At 35.9% G+C, this 18,896-nt stretch overlaps 1 protein-coding gene and 1 long non-coding RNA gene across 4 annotated transcripts; one reads left to right on the top strand and one right to left on the bottom strand.

Moving 5' to 3' along the window:
• Positions 1–1,879: 1,879 nt before the first annotated feature.
• Positions 1,880–5,583, bottom strand: LOC128155363 (uncharacterized). The gene is made up of 3 exons (XR_008239592.1): positions 5,449–5,583; positions 4,802–4,900; positions 1,880–2,439 (listed from the first exon to the last, which is right to left on the bottom strand). It is a non-coding gene; the product is annotated as an uncharacterized LOC128155363 (long non-coding RNA).
• LOC128155342 (protocadherin-1-like) lies at positions 5,443–16,605 on the top strand. Of its 3 annotated transcripts, none has more exons than XM_052817004.1 (5): positions 5,443–5,576; positions 6,903–9,630; positions 12,884–13,036; positions 14,451–14,571; positions 15,434–16,605. In XM_052817004.1, the coding sequence occupies exons 2-5, from the start codon at positions 7,021–7,023 to the stop codon at positions 15,847–15,849; spliced, it is 3,300 nt and encodes a 1,099-aa protein (XP_052672964.1). In that variant the 5' UTR covers positions 5,443–5,576; positions 6,903–7,020; the 3' UTR covers positions 15,850–16,605. The 3 variants fall into 3 exon arrangements, with proteins under 3 accessions (XP_052672964.1, XP_052672963.1, XP_052672962.1); XM_052817003.1 differs by having other exon boundaries at positions 5,468–5,608; XM_052817002.1 differs by lacking the exon at positions 5,443–5,576 and adding an exon at positions 5,715–5,872.
• Positions 16,606–18,896: the final 2,291 nt, after the last annotated feature.

The following is an 18,896-nucleotide window of genomic DNA, read 5'->3' on the forward strand; positions in this document are numbered from 1 at the left end:
GCATATTCTCAGGCTCTTATTTTTCACAAAGTTCATAAACTATGTAAAACAACAGCAGATCATATTTTAAGGATGAAACTTAAGTATTCCTGTCAAGAGAAAATCTGGTAAAGTAGCCCTGAAACACCTATGTTTACAGAGAGTTAATGCTACAATAATGAAGTCTGATATGACAGTCCTCTGAGAATTTTTTCTCAAATTCCTTCTGTTTCAAAACCCTTGGTACCACTTCCTTTGCTAAGAATGTGAGCTACCAGAGGTGTTAATATCATTATTGGTTCTAGCTGTTACAAATAGGTTTAATTCACATCAAAGACACCCACCCCCAAAAAGTATGTTTGGTCAGGGTGGACAACTCTTGCCTAAGGCAGACCTGACCTTTTAAGTGTACAAAGCTGTAAATTTCACATCTTCTACATGAATTAATTGTTGAGAGATTAGGCTTGATATAAATTTTTACACCTTTGTGTTGTAGTGTTATGATGGATGGTCAATATGTTTGTGATAATTAAGTCTTGCATGTATCTCATATCAACACTACCTTAGGGCTATGTGTTGTCTATGTTTTTATTAACTCTTAAATATTTGGGGTACCTTTGAAGTGTTAGAATTATGACTGTAATGTTGAAAACTGTGTTTTTTTTGTCACAGATTGCATCTTTTATTTGGGTTGTGTAACCTTCTTTTTCTTGAATGAGCATGTAGAGACATTTATCTTGCGTGCAATACAGAATAGTGGAGGATAATTTGAAATTATCCAGTTCACTGGAATAATAAGGATCAGCACAGTGCTCAAGTAGATGGGTAAGTGATTTGCTGGATTAAAGGATTCCCAAACTGTTCATTTGTGGCCACATCAATTATATGGAGACAAATTACAGATAGGCATGTGTCAGATGGCTCAATTATATGACAGAAGAAAAATTTCTAAAAATTATGTAATTCTAGTGTATGTTTGTTAACTTAAATTTAAAAATCTCTTTATGGATTATAGTAGAGTTTTCTCTCATTTTTTTTAAAAGTAAACTTGCTTACGTTGACTTTTTTCAACAATTTGGTGCAGATAATTACATTATATTGTAATAAAGCCACATTTTATCCTTTACGCCGTTTTTTAGTTTAAAAAATCTCGACATAATAGTTATGTACATAACATATTCAAAATGTAGAAGAAAATAATATCATAGCTAGCTTTGGGGTTAGTTTTATATTTAATTTTTAATGGAAAAAATTGCTGAGTAATATGATTGTGTAGATAGAATTCAGATTGTACATGTATGTCATCTATTTTGGCGTTTTGCTCATAAAAGAAAATTGCACTGACAAATTTATAAGACACATGGCCATGTGCTATTTTTCTCGTGTTTTGGAAACTAGGAACCCTTCATTGTTTCAACAATGTAGTCAATTAAAACCCACAATTCATTTTCACCTGGCAAAGCTGAAATCGACTAATATTCAAATTCCCATCAATAATTTGCAATCTCAAGGTGTTAAAATTGCTCTCATGAGTCGAGGATCAAACTGGATTTGTCAGAGAACAAACATGAAGCTCATGTAGGCTTAGCAGACCCCCTCTCCCGGCTTGCCTAGCAAACTAAAACAATAGGGTTAGGTCGATGGGAGGAATTAGAATTCCTTATAACCCATACATTGTCCATGTACAGGCCAAAAGACAGAGATAATGCAGGAATTACTGTCGGAATCAATGTTACCTTAGAAAATGAAAAGTTTACTTGAGGGAATTATTGTCCAATCTTTTGTTTGCTGTTAGATAGAGTCCACCTTATTTTGATAGTAAGGTTGGGTCACTGTGTTATAGTTGCTCAAAAGTCTATTATTTTTCGCTGTTTTTGAAGTCCACATAATGTATTGGGACTCTTGCATTGTGCTTAGCAACACATGTAAATAAATGAGTATAAATCTTTCCTTTTGAAATGGTATCTTTACTCAAGAGTTACATGATGTCGTCAGAGTATTAAATCTTTTGATTTGAATTCCTAGGTGAAAGTTCATGATGAAAGTGTTCTACTGAGACATCTTAATTAATTTGACCGACCGTGGTCTGTAAACACTTGTATCAGGTTCACTCCAAAGATACCTATCTTAACACAGTATATTTCACACCTGTAATCAGCTGATTATAAGGAAGTGGAAGGATGGACAATTGACCGGGCTCCCAGTCTCTAGGCCACAGTAGAGTGGCCCGATTGACGGAACTTGATACTGACAGGTCTTATCAGGGTCAGATTCTCTTCACAAGACGGCACCCAGGGGCCGCCACTTTCACTGACCAGACTCAAATACCTGTCCATTGTTTCCACCTGTGGCACACGTCTGCAATATTTAGTTCCTGATATTGATACTGGGTGATTGTCCACTATTTGTTGCTAAGGATAAGGGAGTTTTCTTCTGAAGTGGTCGGCCAATATTACATCACTGCATGATAAAAGAAAAATGAGTCTGAGCGAAAGGTAAAGATTTCAAAGCCTGCATTGCCGACAAGTGATTCACCTTGCAGTGATAAGCTTAAAAGAAATAATTGTTTAAACCGTTTGTCAATACAAACATGGCCTTTACAGAGTGCATTTGTCAAGCTAAGGGCTTATTCTCACTCCAATAGGGAAATCAGAAAATGCAGAAAAAGCCAAAACAGATTTCCAAGACAAACAAATGTCCGATAAGTAGAGTCGATTATGCTTCCTCTTGCAAGATTATTCTTTCCTAGCCACTTTTGTTAAGATCCCTAAAGAACTAGACTAGTATCCGATTTTGTTTTTCCTATACTACATTATATAAAGGTGCCAGATATAGGTGTATTATTTGACTTATTGCTTATTATAGGTGAGACGGACCCAATACAAAAGGTTTTGCATTATCCTTCTAATGATGAGTTTATATATTTGACCAATTCAACAATAACAGCAAAAACCACTAATCTCGATCAGGACAAGTCATTAATATTTTTTTCAATTGTTCTGAGGGAAAATAGGGAGTGTATTTCAAAGTGTTTGTGTGTCACAATATCTTCTGTCAGAACAAATTTAATGGTGATTTTGTTTTTTTAGGCTCTTCCTTTTTAGGTGTTGTGTCTATTCCACTCTGTTTATTTTGAGGTTGTATTAAATTAGACAGGTTCAGTCGCACAAGTATTGTTTCTTGGTGTTTTGGCTTTTTGATCATGAAACAATGCCTGTTGGAACACAATAAACTGCAAAATTGAACTTTAAGGACCTGTGTTGGCTTTATAAAAACTGTGATAATTTTATAGGTTCTTTTTGAGTAGTCATGAACAATGTTACGGCCTATCACCAGATCTTATAAATGTTATTCTCGTATGTGGCACTGGTTCATAGAACTTTTGTCACCCTATCTGATATCGAGGTGATTTTTTGGTAGAGTTAGCCTTTGTTGAGACGGAAGGAATTGTTCACGGATATAATTCCTCGCATCAAGATTAGCAGCTTTTCCTATACCTCCGTATTAAGAGATTTACACTGCATGAATGATACAGGTCTAAAGCCTTAACCAGATGACTAATAACTAGTTTCTGTGCCACAAAGCATTTTGTGGGTTCCATTCTTGTTGGGGATGAGCCAAGCTAAAGCATTTTGCAGGGTTTTTATATCTGTTTGTGTAATGTTGACGGACAAAGTAGCATCCTAAATGAAATGGCTCCGGCAATTTTTGCTCCGTCATGGGGAAAGTTCAAATGAAAATTTTGTAGAGGACTTTTCTTTTCATCTTTTGAATATGGTCTATGAGGTGAAAAGTTGAATATGTAGCCAATTCCAGCTGTAATTCAGTGATTTGATGGAAAAGACCCGTCTTTTTAATGACCATATTTGGCTTTTGTGTCTAACAATTTAGTATCTTTTGGCAAGTTATTGAAAAATTTATGGCTTGGAGATTTTTTTCAATCTCTCAATTGTTCTACCCCTATGAGGTACTAAAAGTGGCAGCATAAAAGAAAAAATGGGGGACAGTTGGATTTAAAAAAAAACAACATATTATTTCTGAAGTGAGAGCAGCTTGAAAATAAATCCATATTTTTAATTTGTAAAGAGGATGATGTGGATTTTAACTGTGCATGCATTTCTTTCAGAAGCTGTGTTAATAAAAAAGAAGAGAATTTCAACACAGGGTTGAGAAATCTATATTGGCACAGCTGTATATATCTGAGATCTATTGAAAGGGTGTGATTAAGAAAGTAATGTTTCTTGATCAACAGTCAATGTCTCTCTCCCAATCCAGTCCTCATTATCTGGAAGTTTTCTTTTGCTTTTTATCCACCAGACCAGCAACATTTACCTTTCACACCTGACCTGGGGAAGGTGACCATTCTTGGCCCCTCCAGTGAAAGAGTAAAAATAACTTTTACTTATGGACATCAACACCTATGTAATCAGGTGAAACTCGGAGGCCACCTGGATATTCAAACAATGATTTAAGAGTTTACTTACTCCCTTTCATATGTCACACTTTTCTCTAATTCTCGTCAATTTCATTGCCCGCTGAATTATTGTCTGTTTAATCGAGAGTGTCATGACATGAGCTGAATGGTCCGAAAAGGTTTCTCATCGTGGTCATTTAAGCAGGTAAATGGCTTTTAATGTGACCATGAATGCTGACTTTCACCAAATTTTATTTAAACAATTTAACACAATTAAATTCCTGAAAGACTGTTTTTGTTTACCTGCTTATAAGTAAATTGGTTTATTTATTTCATTAAAGTGGGTCCTTCAAAACCCCGTACAAGTGACTCTGTTCAATTCAGTCCTCTGATTATATTTACACTTACAGAAATGGCACTGCAAACACTTTGAGATTTTGGTTAATTGGAAATTCTGGAACCCTGGTAGCTTCAATTTTCTTACACTTTAAATTCATTGGCAGGAGTCTGCAATCAGATGATTTTGTTTTTATAATTCTTGATGTATATCTTTAAGTTTTAAAATGAAATGATTGAAATCTGGCATTTTGAGAATTTTTAGTCAATTTTCTTAAAATAGCTACTTTAAAAAAAAGTCTTTATCTGAAAATAAAAATCTTTTTCGTTTTATAAATATTGAAATTTCAGTTTGAATAAATGAATAAGAAAAATTGTATATTTTCTTGTACCAGTATTTTGCATGAATTAAGAAATTTTAACTTGAGTTTAGTTCTAATTAAATTGATTTAACAATTAATTTAAAGAGTGCTTATATTTCACATAATTCACATGCATTTAAATCATATCAGTTTCATTCTTTTTTTAAAGTGAACAAAGAAATGTTAAAATTTCCCACAAAATTGAGAATCTTATCTGCATGAGGTCTTGGTGCAAACAAAAAAAAGAAAGAAAGAAAATTATCAGTGTAATATTACAGAACTGTGAAGATACATTACAAGCTCTGGTACAAAGTGAAAACTTCTAACAAACAACAATTAATTTTTTACAGTTTGTACCCCGGCTTTTGGTGCCTGTGTGACCCCCTTCCCGTGTCGCGGATGTTTGTGACTGTCATTAGAGAAAGGAATTAAACCATTCATTAGCAGAACCCAACTACAGGGTGCTTTTGACGATAGCCTACAAGGTGAGCAGGCTTGAAGAGAGAGAAAGAAAAAGGTAAAATACACTTGATTGATAGGCTAACCTGTTGGCATTGCAAGGCAGTGATTGGCTGTTTCTTGTAAAGTGGGTGGAGCTTAGTTCTATTGATCTTGACTCTAATCTGCTTCTGGTTTGGAAATCCAGGTTGATTATGTTAGTATTCAAATAATGAGTATAAGTAACAAACGTAGAAAGAAATGAAATCTCGGCTTGTTTTTGTGTGGACTTTTATTTTCTAAATCATTTTTGGAGGAGAAAAACAGACTGACAATGTTTTAGGTAAGTTTATCTTATGATTTAATTGTCAAAAGTTTTAAGCCTCTGAGTGTAGAATTATTTCCATGAAAAGTTTTTGTAAAATGAGGAGCAATGGTAATTGGGCTAATTTTCTACATTTTAGCCAGGTGTTGCGGGGGGCATATGTAAGATTCTCGGATATCTCCTTGGTACTTTGTAACTGGTGTAACATTTGTCAGGCCAGAGATCTCATTTCTGTGTAACATTACTCTTGTAAGGAGATGTATAAGTGATGATGTTAGGAAATATTATAGAGAAGGACATGGCTTGGATATACATCAAATCAACGAGTCTTCAGAGTTTTGCCAGATAAAACATAAAATATATCAAGTTGTCATCTTTAAGTGAAACAGGAGTTAAAACGGAAATAGCATGGATGCATGGATAACTTGCTAATACAAAAACCTAAGTGTACTTTATTTATTAGTGGTAATCTATATCAGATTTGGAGAAGTAATGCAAAATTTCGATAATATTTTTATTTTTCAATTTTCACAAAAATCTCCACATTGAAATGCTTTAAATTTTTAGCCCAAGGCAATTGATGTAACAAAAATTTTACAGTTCATGTGGCAAATAAAAAATAAACACAGATATCAAAGGAAGATTAAAAGTAGGAAAGGGAATATATCTCAGGTTTAAATCAGACTGATCACTGGGTTATGAATATCAATTTTCAGACACAATTTCCATTTCCTTTGTAGATCTATATTGTTTAGACCAATATTTGTATAATTTCGAATTTCTGTATAAGGCTAATCAGGATATTTTTGAAGCATTTAAAGAAAAATCTCCCAACTGATTGGTTTAATTATTTCAAGTATACTTTTGTGAGTCTCAATCTAAGATTATTTAAAACCAATGTTTGATTTAAATATTGAAGTTTAATTACTGGCAGTCTTTTCAATGTCTGTGTTATCTTTGCGGTATTTAATTTCTACAAAGTCTTTTACAATTTGGAAATAAATACAAGTGTCAATATTGAACAGATTGTGTTATTTTCTCGCTTTAGGGTGCCGAGGTTGGAGTGGATCGTGCTTAGCGGAAAGTGGAAAATCTTAATTTTAATGGAGAAAAATCAAGTACTTGACACTTTGTTACCAGGGGAAGCTTGACAAAACGGAGCCACAATGGACTCAGTGCTGAGAAACTCGTGGATTCTGTTGATCTTCGTGACTTGCTGTGGAAGTGTTGATATCGTATACAATATCACAGAAGAGCAGGGGGCCAACGTGACACTTGGAAACATTTTCGTGGACGCCCGACTCGGAGACAATCATAACGAAAGTCGAACAGATAAATTAAAATACTCATTCCTAAGTCAGCCACTTCATTATTTTGTGATAGATCCAGAAACTAGCGATATTAAAACAGCCAAGAATTTAGATAGAGAAATAATATGTCCTTATAAAGAGGATTGTACAATTCCATTAGAAATAGCCGTTCAGTCTGAAATTGGATCCTATTTTGAGAAAATCCAAGTTATGATAAATTTATTGGATATTAATGATAAAACACCAGCATTTCCCGCTTCAGCAACTAATCTCAAGATTTCAGAAGGTGCTGTTGTCTCCAAAAGTTTTGTTATAGATGGAGCCATTGACCAAGATAGTGAAGAATATTCAGTCAAAAAGTATGAAGTGAAGCCAGATGGTACTCCATTTGACGTCATCTTCTACAAAAATCTGGACGACAGTCTGTCCGTTAAACTGGTAGTCAATCGTTCTCTGGATCGCGAGGAGACCAGCCATTATGACATCCAAGTCCTGGCCTACGATGGAGGGTCCCCGCCAAAGGTCGGAATGATGAAAGTAAATATTACCATTGAAGACATCAATGACAACAGTCCAGTGTTTGACAATTCCAATTACAATGTGAGTGTCAAGGAAGAAATTGCAGTTAATTCTACCATTCTGCAGCTCAGAGCCTCGGACAGAGATACGGGCAGAAATGGTGAAATTTTGTATAAAATCAGTACTAACCAGCCAGAAAAAGTCCAGGAATTGTTTTTTGTGAATGAAAACACAGGGGAACTGAAAATTGCTAAGCAGCTGATATATGAGCCAAGTGAGAAATATAAATTGATTGTTGAGGCATATGACAAAGGGGAACAACCCTTCATGACCCAGGCCTTTGTGAATGTCCATGTGCAAGATTCTGGTAACAACCCTCCTGAAATAAAGATCAACTTGTTGACGGATTCCGATCGAGCCCAAGTGTCGGAGTATGCCAACCGTGGAGCTGTGGTGGCTCACATCAGGGTGATTGACAACGATGCTGGGGCTAATGGAATCGTCAGCTGTAACATCAGTAACAGGCAGTTCACGCTGCAGAAACTAGAGGTCCAAGAGTACAAGGTGACGGTGGATAAACCTATGGACCGAGAGAGGCAGGACGAGCACTTCGTAATCATCACATGCCAGGATATAGGTACACCGCCTCTGAGTTGTAATGCCAGTTTCCGTGTGCAGGTCACGGATGAAAACGACCAGGATCCCAGGTTTTCTCAGGCCGAGTATAGAGCTAAAATTCCTGAGGGTAACAATCCAGGAGATGGCATCATTCAAATCATGGCTACTGACAATGACCTTGGTGAAAATGCCAGGATTCAGTACAAACTCCACGGAGATGCTGGGGCTGATTTTACGGTGGACGCAGACACAGGAAGGATTCGCGCTAACAAGGTGTATGATAGAGAGTCGATGCCTCAGTATCGCTTCCGTGTTTACGCTGTGGACTCTGGAGACCCTCCACGATCCTCCACAGCCACAATCATCGTAGATATTGAGGACATCAACGACAACTTCCCGGAATTTACCCAGAATCAGTTCAGGGCATCCATTCAGGAGAATGTGCCTTTTGACACCTCCGTTCTCCAGTTGACCGCCACTGACAAGGATACTGGGGACAATGGCAAGATCTCCTACTCCCTTCCCAAACATTCAGATGTCCCTTTCTTTCTGACTCCCAATGGAACCGTCTTAGTCAATGGAAACCTGGATAGAGAGAAGAATAACAAATACGTGTTCACGGCTATTGCTTCGGATTATGGCTACCCTCCCAACAGGAATTCAGTGGTAGTGCAAGTGGACATTACTGATGCCAATGACAATGTACCCATTCTTGTGTTCCCCAATGCCTCCAATGATACGGTCAAAGTGTCCGTCAATTCACCAATGAACACAATGGTAGCCCAGATTCAAGCTTTCGATTTAGACGAGGGTGAGAATAAGACTCTGGTATACTCTATTGCTGGCAGAAACGATTCTGACATCTTTAACATCAATAGTTTGACAGGAGAAGTCATCGTTGCTAGGTCCATTCATGAAGGTCTAGTGAACAGCTACTTCCTCCGAATAGCTGTGTCCGACAAAGGGGTCAAACCGCTGACCAACTATGCAGTTCTGCATCTGGTGGTGTTGAGAACAAATGTCACCACGTCTGTGTCTACGCACTCCCCAGAAGATGATGAACTCAACATGAGGATCGTGGTAGCTGTGGTAGTGGTCACACTTGTTCTTTCCATCTCCATTCTTTTGACCATATTTTTTGTGAGGCGCAGGGATTTAAAAAGAAAGGAATTAAATGCACAGGCTGAGGCTAAAGCTCGTGTGAATACTTGTCCCAAAGTGTATTTGAACCCTCCACCCAAATATATGGCCCCTGAACAGAATGTTGGCATGTTTTACAATGATGAAACAGACAGGGGAGGCAGAAGAAACAGCCAGAACATGTATCAGGTAAGACACTTAGAAGCTGTTGTATCAATTGTCCTTATCGTCTTAAATAAAAAGGAACCAAAACCTAAACCAAAGTTTTCAACATACCTCCAAATATTTGCTCAGTTTCTGAAAAGGCACATTCTTTCAATTTGCAAACTATCTTCAGTCAGAAAAAGAAACAGTATCATTTAAACTCTTAAACAGTGGTGGCTTTGTGGGAGTTTTTATTTTTAAAGAAATGTGAAACCAATCAAGAAATTATTTAAGGATAAATCACAGGGGGTCCTTAAAATAGAAAAAATATTTCTGTAGTCCATAAGTAACATTTTGAGCTGTTAATTAATTTTCAACATGGTGTGTAAATTGCTGGTCTGGTTCCTCAATGGTGCACCGTTTTTTGATTATTTATTTCCTTTTCATGTGTCAAGAAATCAATTCCCGGACACCAAATGTGTTTATTGATTCCACATTGTGAACTGTTTTCCAAACTGGGAGTATACTGCCTTTAAATGTCTCTGCTATGTAATCTTGTCTATACGAAAAATCATAAAGTCAGCTGGGAGTTGAAAAGCTTATGAAATAGAAAATTCAAAAATTTTATACACATTGTCACTTCTTTGTGGAAAAGAAAATTACAGATTAGCTCTGGCTCCAAAACCATTGGAATATTGAATTTGACAAAGAATTGCTCCGAGGGGCCTCCTCTATTATAAAAGAGCAGTCCCTCCCTTTAAACTGACGCAGATGAAGTTGCCAGTTTATGAAAATCACACCCAGTGTATAAAAAAACTATCAGGGGACATGCAATTTAAGGAGAACATAGGGTCCTTTGTAATAAGAGAGGAGGACAGAGGTTTTTCTGTGATCATAAGAGTCCTACTATTACTGTGTGCAAGCTTTGGGTCTCTGTTGACACAGCTAAACTGATAAGTTGATGTAAGGCTTGTCTTTAAGTAAACTAGCTACTCTTAACAAAATGGATAATGGGCAAACAGAATACTTATCATCAGATTAACTTTGTGATCAGTTAAACATTGAATTAAAAAAATGGACAACAATCAGTAAGCCAGACTGGCATCTCCCCCCCTCTCTCTCTCTCTCTCTCTCTCTCTCTCTCTCTCTCTCTCTCTCCTCATTTTGATATCAAATATTGGGTCTGCTTATTTATCTTGGTAGAAGTTACAAAAGAAAGAGTGATATGCCTGTATTAAAATATGATTTAAAGTAAAAAAATCAAAAAACTTATCACATTTGAATTTCAAAATCAAAATGATTTGAATTTAAAAAGTAAATAGATTAAGGTGCGGTACATATGGAAATGAAATTCTACATTGAAACAGATGTGTATCCTGGGGTACAATCTCTTTACAGATTAGGTGATCTGTTGTTATTCAGAAATACAAGATTTCAGTAACACCCAGACAGTTTTCTGATAAATTTGACGTCCTTAATGAACCGCTATGCCCTTGAGGCCACATTAGGCAAAAAGTGACACTTTTAACACCCAGAACATGCTTTTTATAACTGAAAAAATATTAACCCTGGACTCATCCGAGTATGAAATGGCCGGAAAATGCAAATAAAGGCAACCAAGTGTTGATCTTCACTATCTCGTTTTCACATTATATGACAATAGTTTTCGATTTATTAACAAGTTGCAATGAATTTTTGAACTTGAAAAATGAGAGTAAAAGCAGGTGAATAATTTGCAATATGGATTTTATCACTTCACCGGTGTCATTAGAATTTTTGAGAGAGCTTAGATAATTGTATACTGTGTAGCTAAGTGGGGAAAAAAGGTTAAACTTTACGTGTATTCACAATTATGCCAAACTTATGCTTATCTCAATTATATCCTATATTTTACTAGCATAAAAAAACATTTTAAGAAAATTTCAAAAATGATGATCTGTATGTTCATGAATCAGGGATAATTGAGATTTTTGTTATAAATTTTGAACAAATTGGCTTTCCTTTATTTCAAATGGCAAAGAATATGCAATAGGGTACTGAAAAAAAAAATGAATGAACAGAATATTGATTAAATCTATTTAATTTTTTTTTTAAATGAGAGTTTTTGGAAATACTTGGCTAGGGCATTTTAACTGATAAAGAAGGGAAAATGACAAATTCTTTTATTAAAAAAAAAAAAGGTAGTTAAGATATATAAAGGGTAATTTCTGTATTAAATTAAGCGAAAAGTTTCTGCAAAATTGAGCAAGTTGCAATGGATTATAATTTGTTTTAGATTAGATAATTTTACCAGTACTATAAATGGGTAATGTTGACAATTCTTTTTTTTTTCATTAGAATAGGTTAGATATTTCCACTTATTGTTAACATGTCAACCCCCTATTGAGAGTGTTTGAAGAAACAGATCAATCATCTCTTAATGACATCTTTCTTAAAACCATTAATTAGGGAAAAAACAAATTTAAATCCTCCACGACTGCTAGGTTTACCTGGTAGCAGATTGATAATTTGATCAGATCAAAATAAAAACATTGTTATAGTAATCCCCATTCCCCCAATACTTATGATAATCTGCTTACAAACACTGTGGTCATTAAAATGAGCTTCTTATATAGGAAGGGAAAGATAGACATTTTGAAGAGGGGTAATGTGAGGGGGATACTAAGCTATGTTCACAGCTAGTGGTCTTTTACATTCATGTAAGACTGAGTAACATAGTTATCTATACATATGACAGCTGTATTGTCCTGCTAGTACTGTTAGTTTTCACCTGGTCTAATTATTTGGATATGTTCGCAATCAAGGGTTCTTGAGCTGAGATTGGAAAAACTCTTTAGATGTCAGTCAACTCGAGATTAAGACACCTCTAGGCTGGACAAGATTTTAAAATGAGTTCTCTGGATTTACATGTCAAGTTCATTAGACTTCATTGAAATTTAGAACAGAGATATCAAAATAAAAAGTATTGAAATTAAAATTTTTTGTGTATATTGCTGATAGATGGGTATTTTATTGTTTTCATTAACACACATGGTTGGCCATAGGGCAGGATATTAAACTGAAAATATTTATAAAGCAAAAATTGATTTCTTATAAATGATTGACCAACACGAAAAATGTGTGTTAATTTTATTGAGTGTATCATAGTGAAATCATTAGCATGTTTAAGCATATGCCTTTTATAATTCTTTATTTAAATTCTTCAAAAATTGCCATAGGATATTTTCATGATTTCAAGGTTTTGTTTTTTCTGTATGTTACAATAAATATTAAAAAGTTGTTTTCATATCTCTTGCAGTTACCTGACCCTTCAAACACAATAGATAAAGAAGGAAGGAGTGAATCGCCAAATGACGAATTGCGTCAGTCTGAGTTAAACAGAATGGCCTCCATTAGACTTCACCAGAAACTGGTTCAGTCCCATGATAAACAGTGGCCAAGCGGTTCAGAGGTAAATATACAGACAGACAAACAAACAAAATAACATCAGTAATAACATTTACTACCATGTAATAACTAAGGAATATCGAAAAAGTGGTCAGAATATTTTTACTCCCATGCAGGGATTGAAGGACTTAATTAATTCAATTTTAAGAAATATAGATATTGTGGACACAACTTTTTTGTAACATCTTTCTATTTCCCTTTCTTCTCCTTTTTCCCCCTTCAAATAACTATACACATATTGTAGAAGAATAAAAGTTTAGAGTTTTTAAAAAAAAATTTGATGACCTGTACTGCTTACTCATTCAAACAATCACTCACATGATCTTTTCACCAGGGTGCATTATTACAAGAATAGAAATCATTATCAACAAAAAAATAATGTAGTAGTCACTCTTTCTTTTTCTGGCCAAAAGAAATTTGTTGACAACACATCTTTGGCAAGAATCTTGATAACGGACTTCGTGGAACCAAGAGGCATTGTAATCGTAGAGATGAGTGGAGTTTTTGGGTGGTTTCCTTTAAAGTAGTATTGTTATGTACAGAACTTCTATAGATTTATATCTTTTGAAAAGTAAATAGTTAACAATCTGACACCTGTTTGAAAGGTTTATTTTCCTCTGACAAACAGAGGTTTAACTTCACTCAAGCCTGCCCCCTCCCCCTCCTTATATGCAAGTTCCTTCTGTGATGTGGTGTCAGAAAAAATAACACGGAAATTAGGTGCACTAAATGTTTAAATGCCGCAACATTGTTTCTGTTGTAAACAAAGACTCTGCTATAATGAGTGATTAAGGAGAAGCGATTTGGATGGAGATATGTAGAAATGCACCGCCATTATCTTTTTTATTCCTCTCTGATCAGTACCACACATTAACAGATAATGGAAAAAAAGAACAATTGTTCCGTCCTGCTCGGTTACCCGCCTTTTTCACAAGATTTCAGGTTGAATTTATCGGCCATGATCTGGAAAATGGCTTCCTATTTGGGTTGTCGATGCATCTGAAATTTTAGTGGATGCAATCAAGGCACAATGTCTTGAGTTTTTATCTGGTTATCAGAGTTTGAGTCCTCTTTGGGAACAGATTTTTCCAGGCCATAAGTTTTTGGTGTCAGGTTCAGTTTGTGAGGACAAAATCAAAGAGACACCTGACTGTTGGAGAAGTACTGTCAGACATCCAATAGTGTAGCACTGTCTTGAATATCTAACAGGATGGGAACTGGTACGAACTACTGGGCTAGCTGACCACTAGGCACACTCTGCCAATATCATTATTCACACTGAACACCGAATCTAGTCTCTTTACAAGTTTTTACTTTTTCCGCATTGTTTACACAATTCTATATGTCATTGATAAACTGTCTATGTACATGTACACCATTAAGATGAACATGACTTATGATGTCTTGTCTTTTTTCAGTATAATAAAGAGAGACCGGACAATCACAGCGATACGTCAGGGGAGACCATCCAGTCAGACAGCGGGGTGGGAATCAGTGAGGGGGAGACCAGGAGTACTATGTCTCACTCCCACCACACAGGTACGGTCATTTTATAGGGTATCGTAGAAGTAATGAGGGAGGGGCGGGGGGGTGCAAGTCGCACTACCATCAAACAGGTATGGTATCATACAAGTGCTGGGGGAGGGAGAGGGGGTACATGTCTCACGCCCAAAACACAGGTAGGGTATAATAGAAGTAATGGGGGAGGGGTAGGGGGTGGTTACATGATTCATTTTCATTCAACAAACAGTGTACTTATCATTGGATTTTACATACGCTATGATTTGTATATATATAAGGCTACTTCAAAACTCTGTATCACTATGGGTTGTGTGTAAAGGGAGACAGAGGTACATTTCCATTCTCCCTATGTTCTCTCCTTTTATAAAATGGGAAATCAGTATTCCTCTCTTGCTCACATGAGTAACTTCAAATTTTTTGTAAGAAGAAACCTGAATGTTTACACCAGGCATCTGTGAAATGTTGTGGGGTCCAATTTCATTGTAAGGAGTCATTTTTAACAACATCAAAACATGTAAATTAATTTTAGGGGATAGTGTTTCAAGTTTCATATTCAGGCGCAGCTGAATAGAAATGTATATGCGAGTTCATGATGAGCATTGAAAATACGCAGACTTGAAAAAATGATAAAAGATTCATACCCTGTGAAAATATTGCTGTAAATATATTTTTCTTGAACACAATGATTTTGACAGCAATATCCAAACATTATCAATAATGAATATTTATTACTGGGTATAACCTCAGAAAACTGCAACACCATAAAACATTCATTGTAAAATTGATAATGATCAAGTGTAATTTATCACATCAAAAATAATTTTTGTTCATTTGTATTGTCAAGATGATGTAACTGATGAATTTATATTTCATATTACAGATGACATTCGCAGCAAGTTTGGTGGCCCCTCCCAAGTTGGAAGAAGAGGAACACCTCCACACCTGAGCAATACCCCCCAGTATAGCCACCACCCCTACTCCCAGTCGCCCCCACTGTACGAGAATCTGGTGTCACTACAGCAGTACCCCCTGATGGGGGACACACTGCACCACCTCCCACTTCACGTACGGACATTTTATCAGCCGAAGGGGGCTGGGAGTCCCACATCGTCCGTTCCATCATATGGACACTTCGCTAGTGGAATATACGCAGCACGCAGTGTAGACGAGACTTTAGATAGTGTTGCCACGGGTTACGACGACGATGACACAACAACGTCGGGTAGCTACACAATTGACGCTGACGAATATCCAGTGGAAATGCGTCTACAGAAAGTTCCGGATGTGTTTGTATAATGTTTAAGGGGTGGGCCGAAAGGTGAAAGGTCTTCTTATTGTCTCCATGTGTTCCTCGGATTCTAGTCAAAGAAACCATTCCTACAGACAAACTGACCAGTATCAAGTGCTACACAATTCACTTAACTTTGTTAATCAGGAACTCTCTTTTTCGTTATTATTTTGCAGTGTTTTTACTGCTATATATGTTGAGGACATGCATAATTACCTGCATTTTCGTTTTGCATTTACATGTATAGTCTCTTGTTGAAAACCAAGATGAACACGAATTCCCATTGGTTTCTCTTTTGAGTTTTTACTCAATTATATGCAATGTATCTACATATATAAATGATCTCTTAAAAGCATCACTTAACATGTACAACCTAAAATCGGAACCATTGATCAACAAACTGTGTATTATAGAGTTATATGCACAAATAGTTCTAAATCAAACAAAAACATGTTGCAATTGACAAATGTATAGCAATATTTTGTTTTCTAAAATATCTGTATCAATAATATCAGAACTTGTATCTGTCTTGAAAATAGGGCATAATGTTTGTTTTAAAAGCATTTCATAGTTCTGCATTTCATAACACTGATTGAAACAGGGGCAGCATGTTTATCCATAAAATGGGACGGTCATTTGCATTTATTATACATGTATCTGTTTTTACTTGTATATATTGTTATTACTGTTGCTATAAGCATGAATATATTTTTATACAAAAAATTCTGTTAAAAAAATCTAATAAAACGAAATATTCAACTTGAGAGGGAATTTTTTGTTTTTGGTTTGTCCAATTTCTCCCAAAATTGTAGACAAGTTTATGGTTTGCAATTAGTAGAAGGAATATTGAGAGAAACCTACAAGTATGGATTCAGAAGTTATTGGACAAATATTTGGAAAGATTATTGCTCAACTTCATAAACTGGACAGGTTTCCAAGTGTGTGTATATAGTTTTTACTAATGGCCTGTTGAGATTAAGGCTTCTATTGGTATTTGTAGTAAGGTACTGTAATGGCTAGCTGTAATACACAGTGATTTGGAAACAATCAATGTAGTATTAATACCTCTTAAGGATACTAGGACCTACTAAAGGACAGAAAAATCTCCAAAGTATTAAGTTATGGAATACTGCAAGCGTTTCCTTTTATAAGTCAGGATTATTCCACCTATTATCCCAACATCTTTTGTCTGGAGTTTTTCAAGTAGTGAGCCGCTCAGCCCGACCAAGTTTAATCGCTTTCTGTTTATTATTTGCAGATTTTTAAATCGGAAATCCTGATTATTCAAACTTTGTTTTTATGTATGTTATTCCAAGTGTGAAAAATCGGGATGTCTTATCCAATACTTGTTTACAAATGGGTCAGAGGGTTTCCGTGATTTTAACAGGGAGCGTGATTGATGTTGGTCGTTACGTGATGGTGTGTATTGTGGTCAGGACGGCGGGTAGAGGACCCTAATGACTGTCCCCTTTCTCTCGGACCACTGTCCACTCGGAGAGTTTGATGGGGTTATGTGGGTCTATTGTTATGGGGCACGCCCTCCTACATTTTTATCAATTCACCATACTGATGAAATTCTCCGTGTGTAATATTTTCCCCCATTCTTGTGTTAGTCATAGAAACCACGCTGGACAATGGTTCAAATTCGCGGGAATTAAGATAAAACGAAAATCAATGTGTGTGTGTGTGTGTGTGTGTGAGAGAGAGAGAGAGAGAGAGAGAGAGAGAGAGAGAGAGAGAGAGAGAGAGAGAGAGAGAGAGAGAGAGAGAGAGAGAGAGAGAGAAAGAGTTTCCTCTCTGGCTAATATTTCAATTATTTATTTCTAAATTATAGATAGTATTCCAATTTTTTACATTCTCATGATATTTCAAAGTATGTACGCTACAGATCACACACAATGTAATTGGGAAACAAGTGAAGTCGTAACGAACCCAAACCGACTCGTAATTTTACATTTTTATGCAGGAAAAAATATCCATACCTGAACTACTAATTTTTTTTTAATCCACTGATTTGTGGTATTTATTTCTTAATATTCCTCCATGGTGATGCATTGAATTAAATTTAAATATATAAAAATGAAACAGATTGAGGTTAATTATCACTGTCATATTTTAACATGTCTCCAGACTACCAAAGTAAAACTACAGTACATACCGATTTAAAACATTTCTATTACATAGGTCTAATCCGATAAGCAGGTTGGAGTTATTCCCCGTTGTCCACTATATTTTATGCCTTCGGCGAACCCCGCACGATAACAAAATCTATATTCTGGTCATAAGGATTAATCACGAAAGCGATAGGACGATAATTTTACGTATTAACAATTTATCTACTGAAATCTATCCAGAGTTAAAAGGTCATATTCCGGTCTATAAGTCGTAAAATGGCCACTAGCTTTCGTCCGCTCGAATTTCTGAAGAATTCATGAATATATTTTCAGATATTGATAATCAGAATTTGACACTATCATACATTTAAGCAGACTTTCACTTTTTACCAGCAAAAAATACGGGCTCAAGTTACAGATCTCGCTATAACAAGACTGCAAAAAACTGAAATTAATGACGCATTAACTATTTTATACCGGAAAGCTGCATAATGCAGGCATTTTTCTGATTTAGTTTAAATTTATTATAGGTATTAAAGATTTTTGGCCAAAAAAGCGTGATCTCTATCAACACATGTCAATGCACTTTCTGGGATGTTTTTTTTAACGAAGAAGACAGATGGGAGCTGCTTTTGAATAAATTTTTCCGGGCTTTTCTTAATCTTGTGTCCGATTGATACTGTCCGGCCGAGGGTGAAGGGATGAACATAGGAACAAAGCGTTTATGAGATCACTGTCACTGGCCTGTCTCCGATAATATGATTAATTCTATTTTAAACATCCAAAATCAGTGGAAATTGATGAGAGAGAGAGAGAGAGAGAGAGAATGAGAATGTGTGAGAGAGAGAGAGAGAGAGAGAGAGAGAGAGAGAGAGAGAGAGAGAGAGATGGGGGTTCTTTTGAATGTTCATGTATATCGGATGTCCTGAACTTTCTTCGCG

This window comes from Crassostrea angulata, chromosome 7 (assembly GCF_025612915.1).
Source record: "Crassostrea angulata isolate pt1a10 chromosome 7, ASM2561291v2, whole genome shotgun sequence".
Classification (NCBI taxonomy): Eukaryota; Metazoa; Mollusca; class Bivalvia; order Ostreida; family Ostreidae; genus Magallana; species Magallana angulata.

Coding starts and splice junctions, on each gene's coding strand:
- LOC128155342 (XM_052817004.1), top strand. CDS start 7,021: ATGGACTCAGTGCTGAGAAACTCGTGGATTCTGTTGATCTTCGTGACT. Junction 13,037..14,450: donor AGTGGCCAAGCGGTTCAGAG/GTAAATATACAG, acceptor GTCTTTTTTCAG/TATAATAAAGAGAGACCGGA. Junction 14,572..15,433: donor GTCTCACTCCCACCACACAG/GTACGGTCATTT, acceptor TTCATATTACAG/ATGACATTCGCAGCAAGTTT.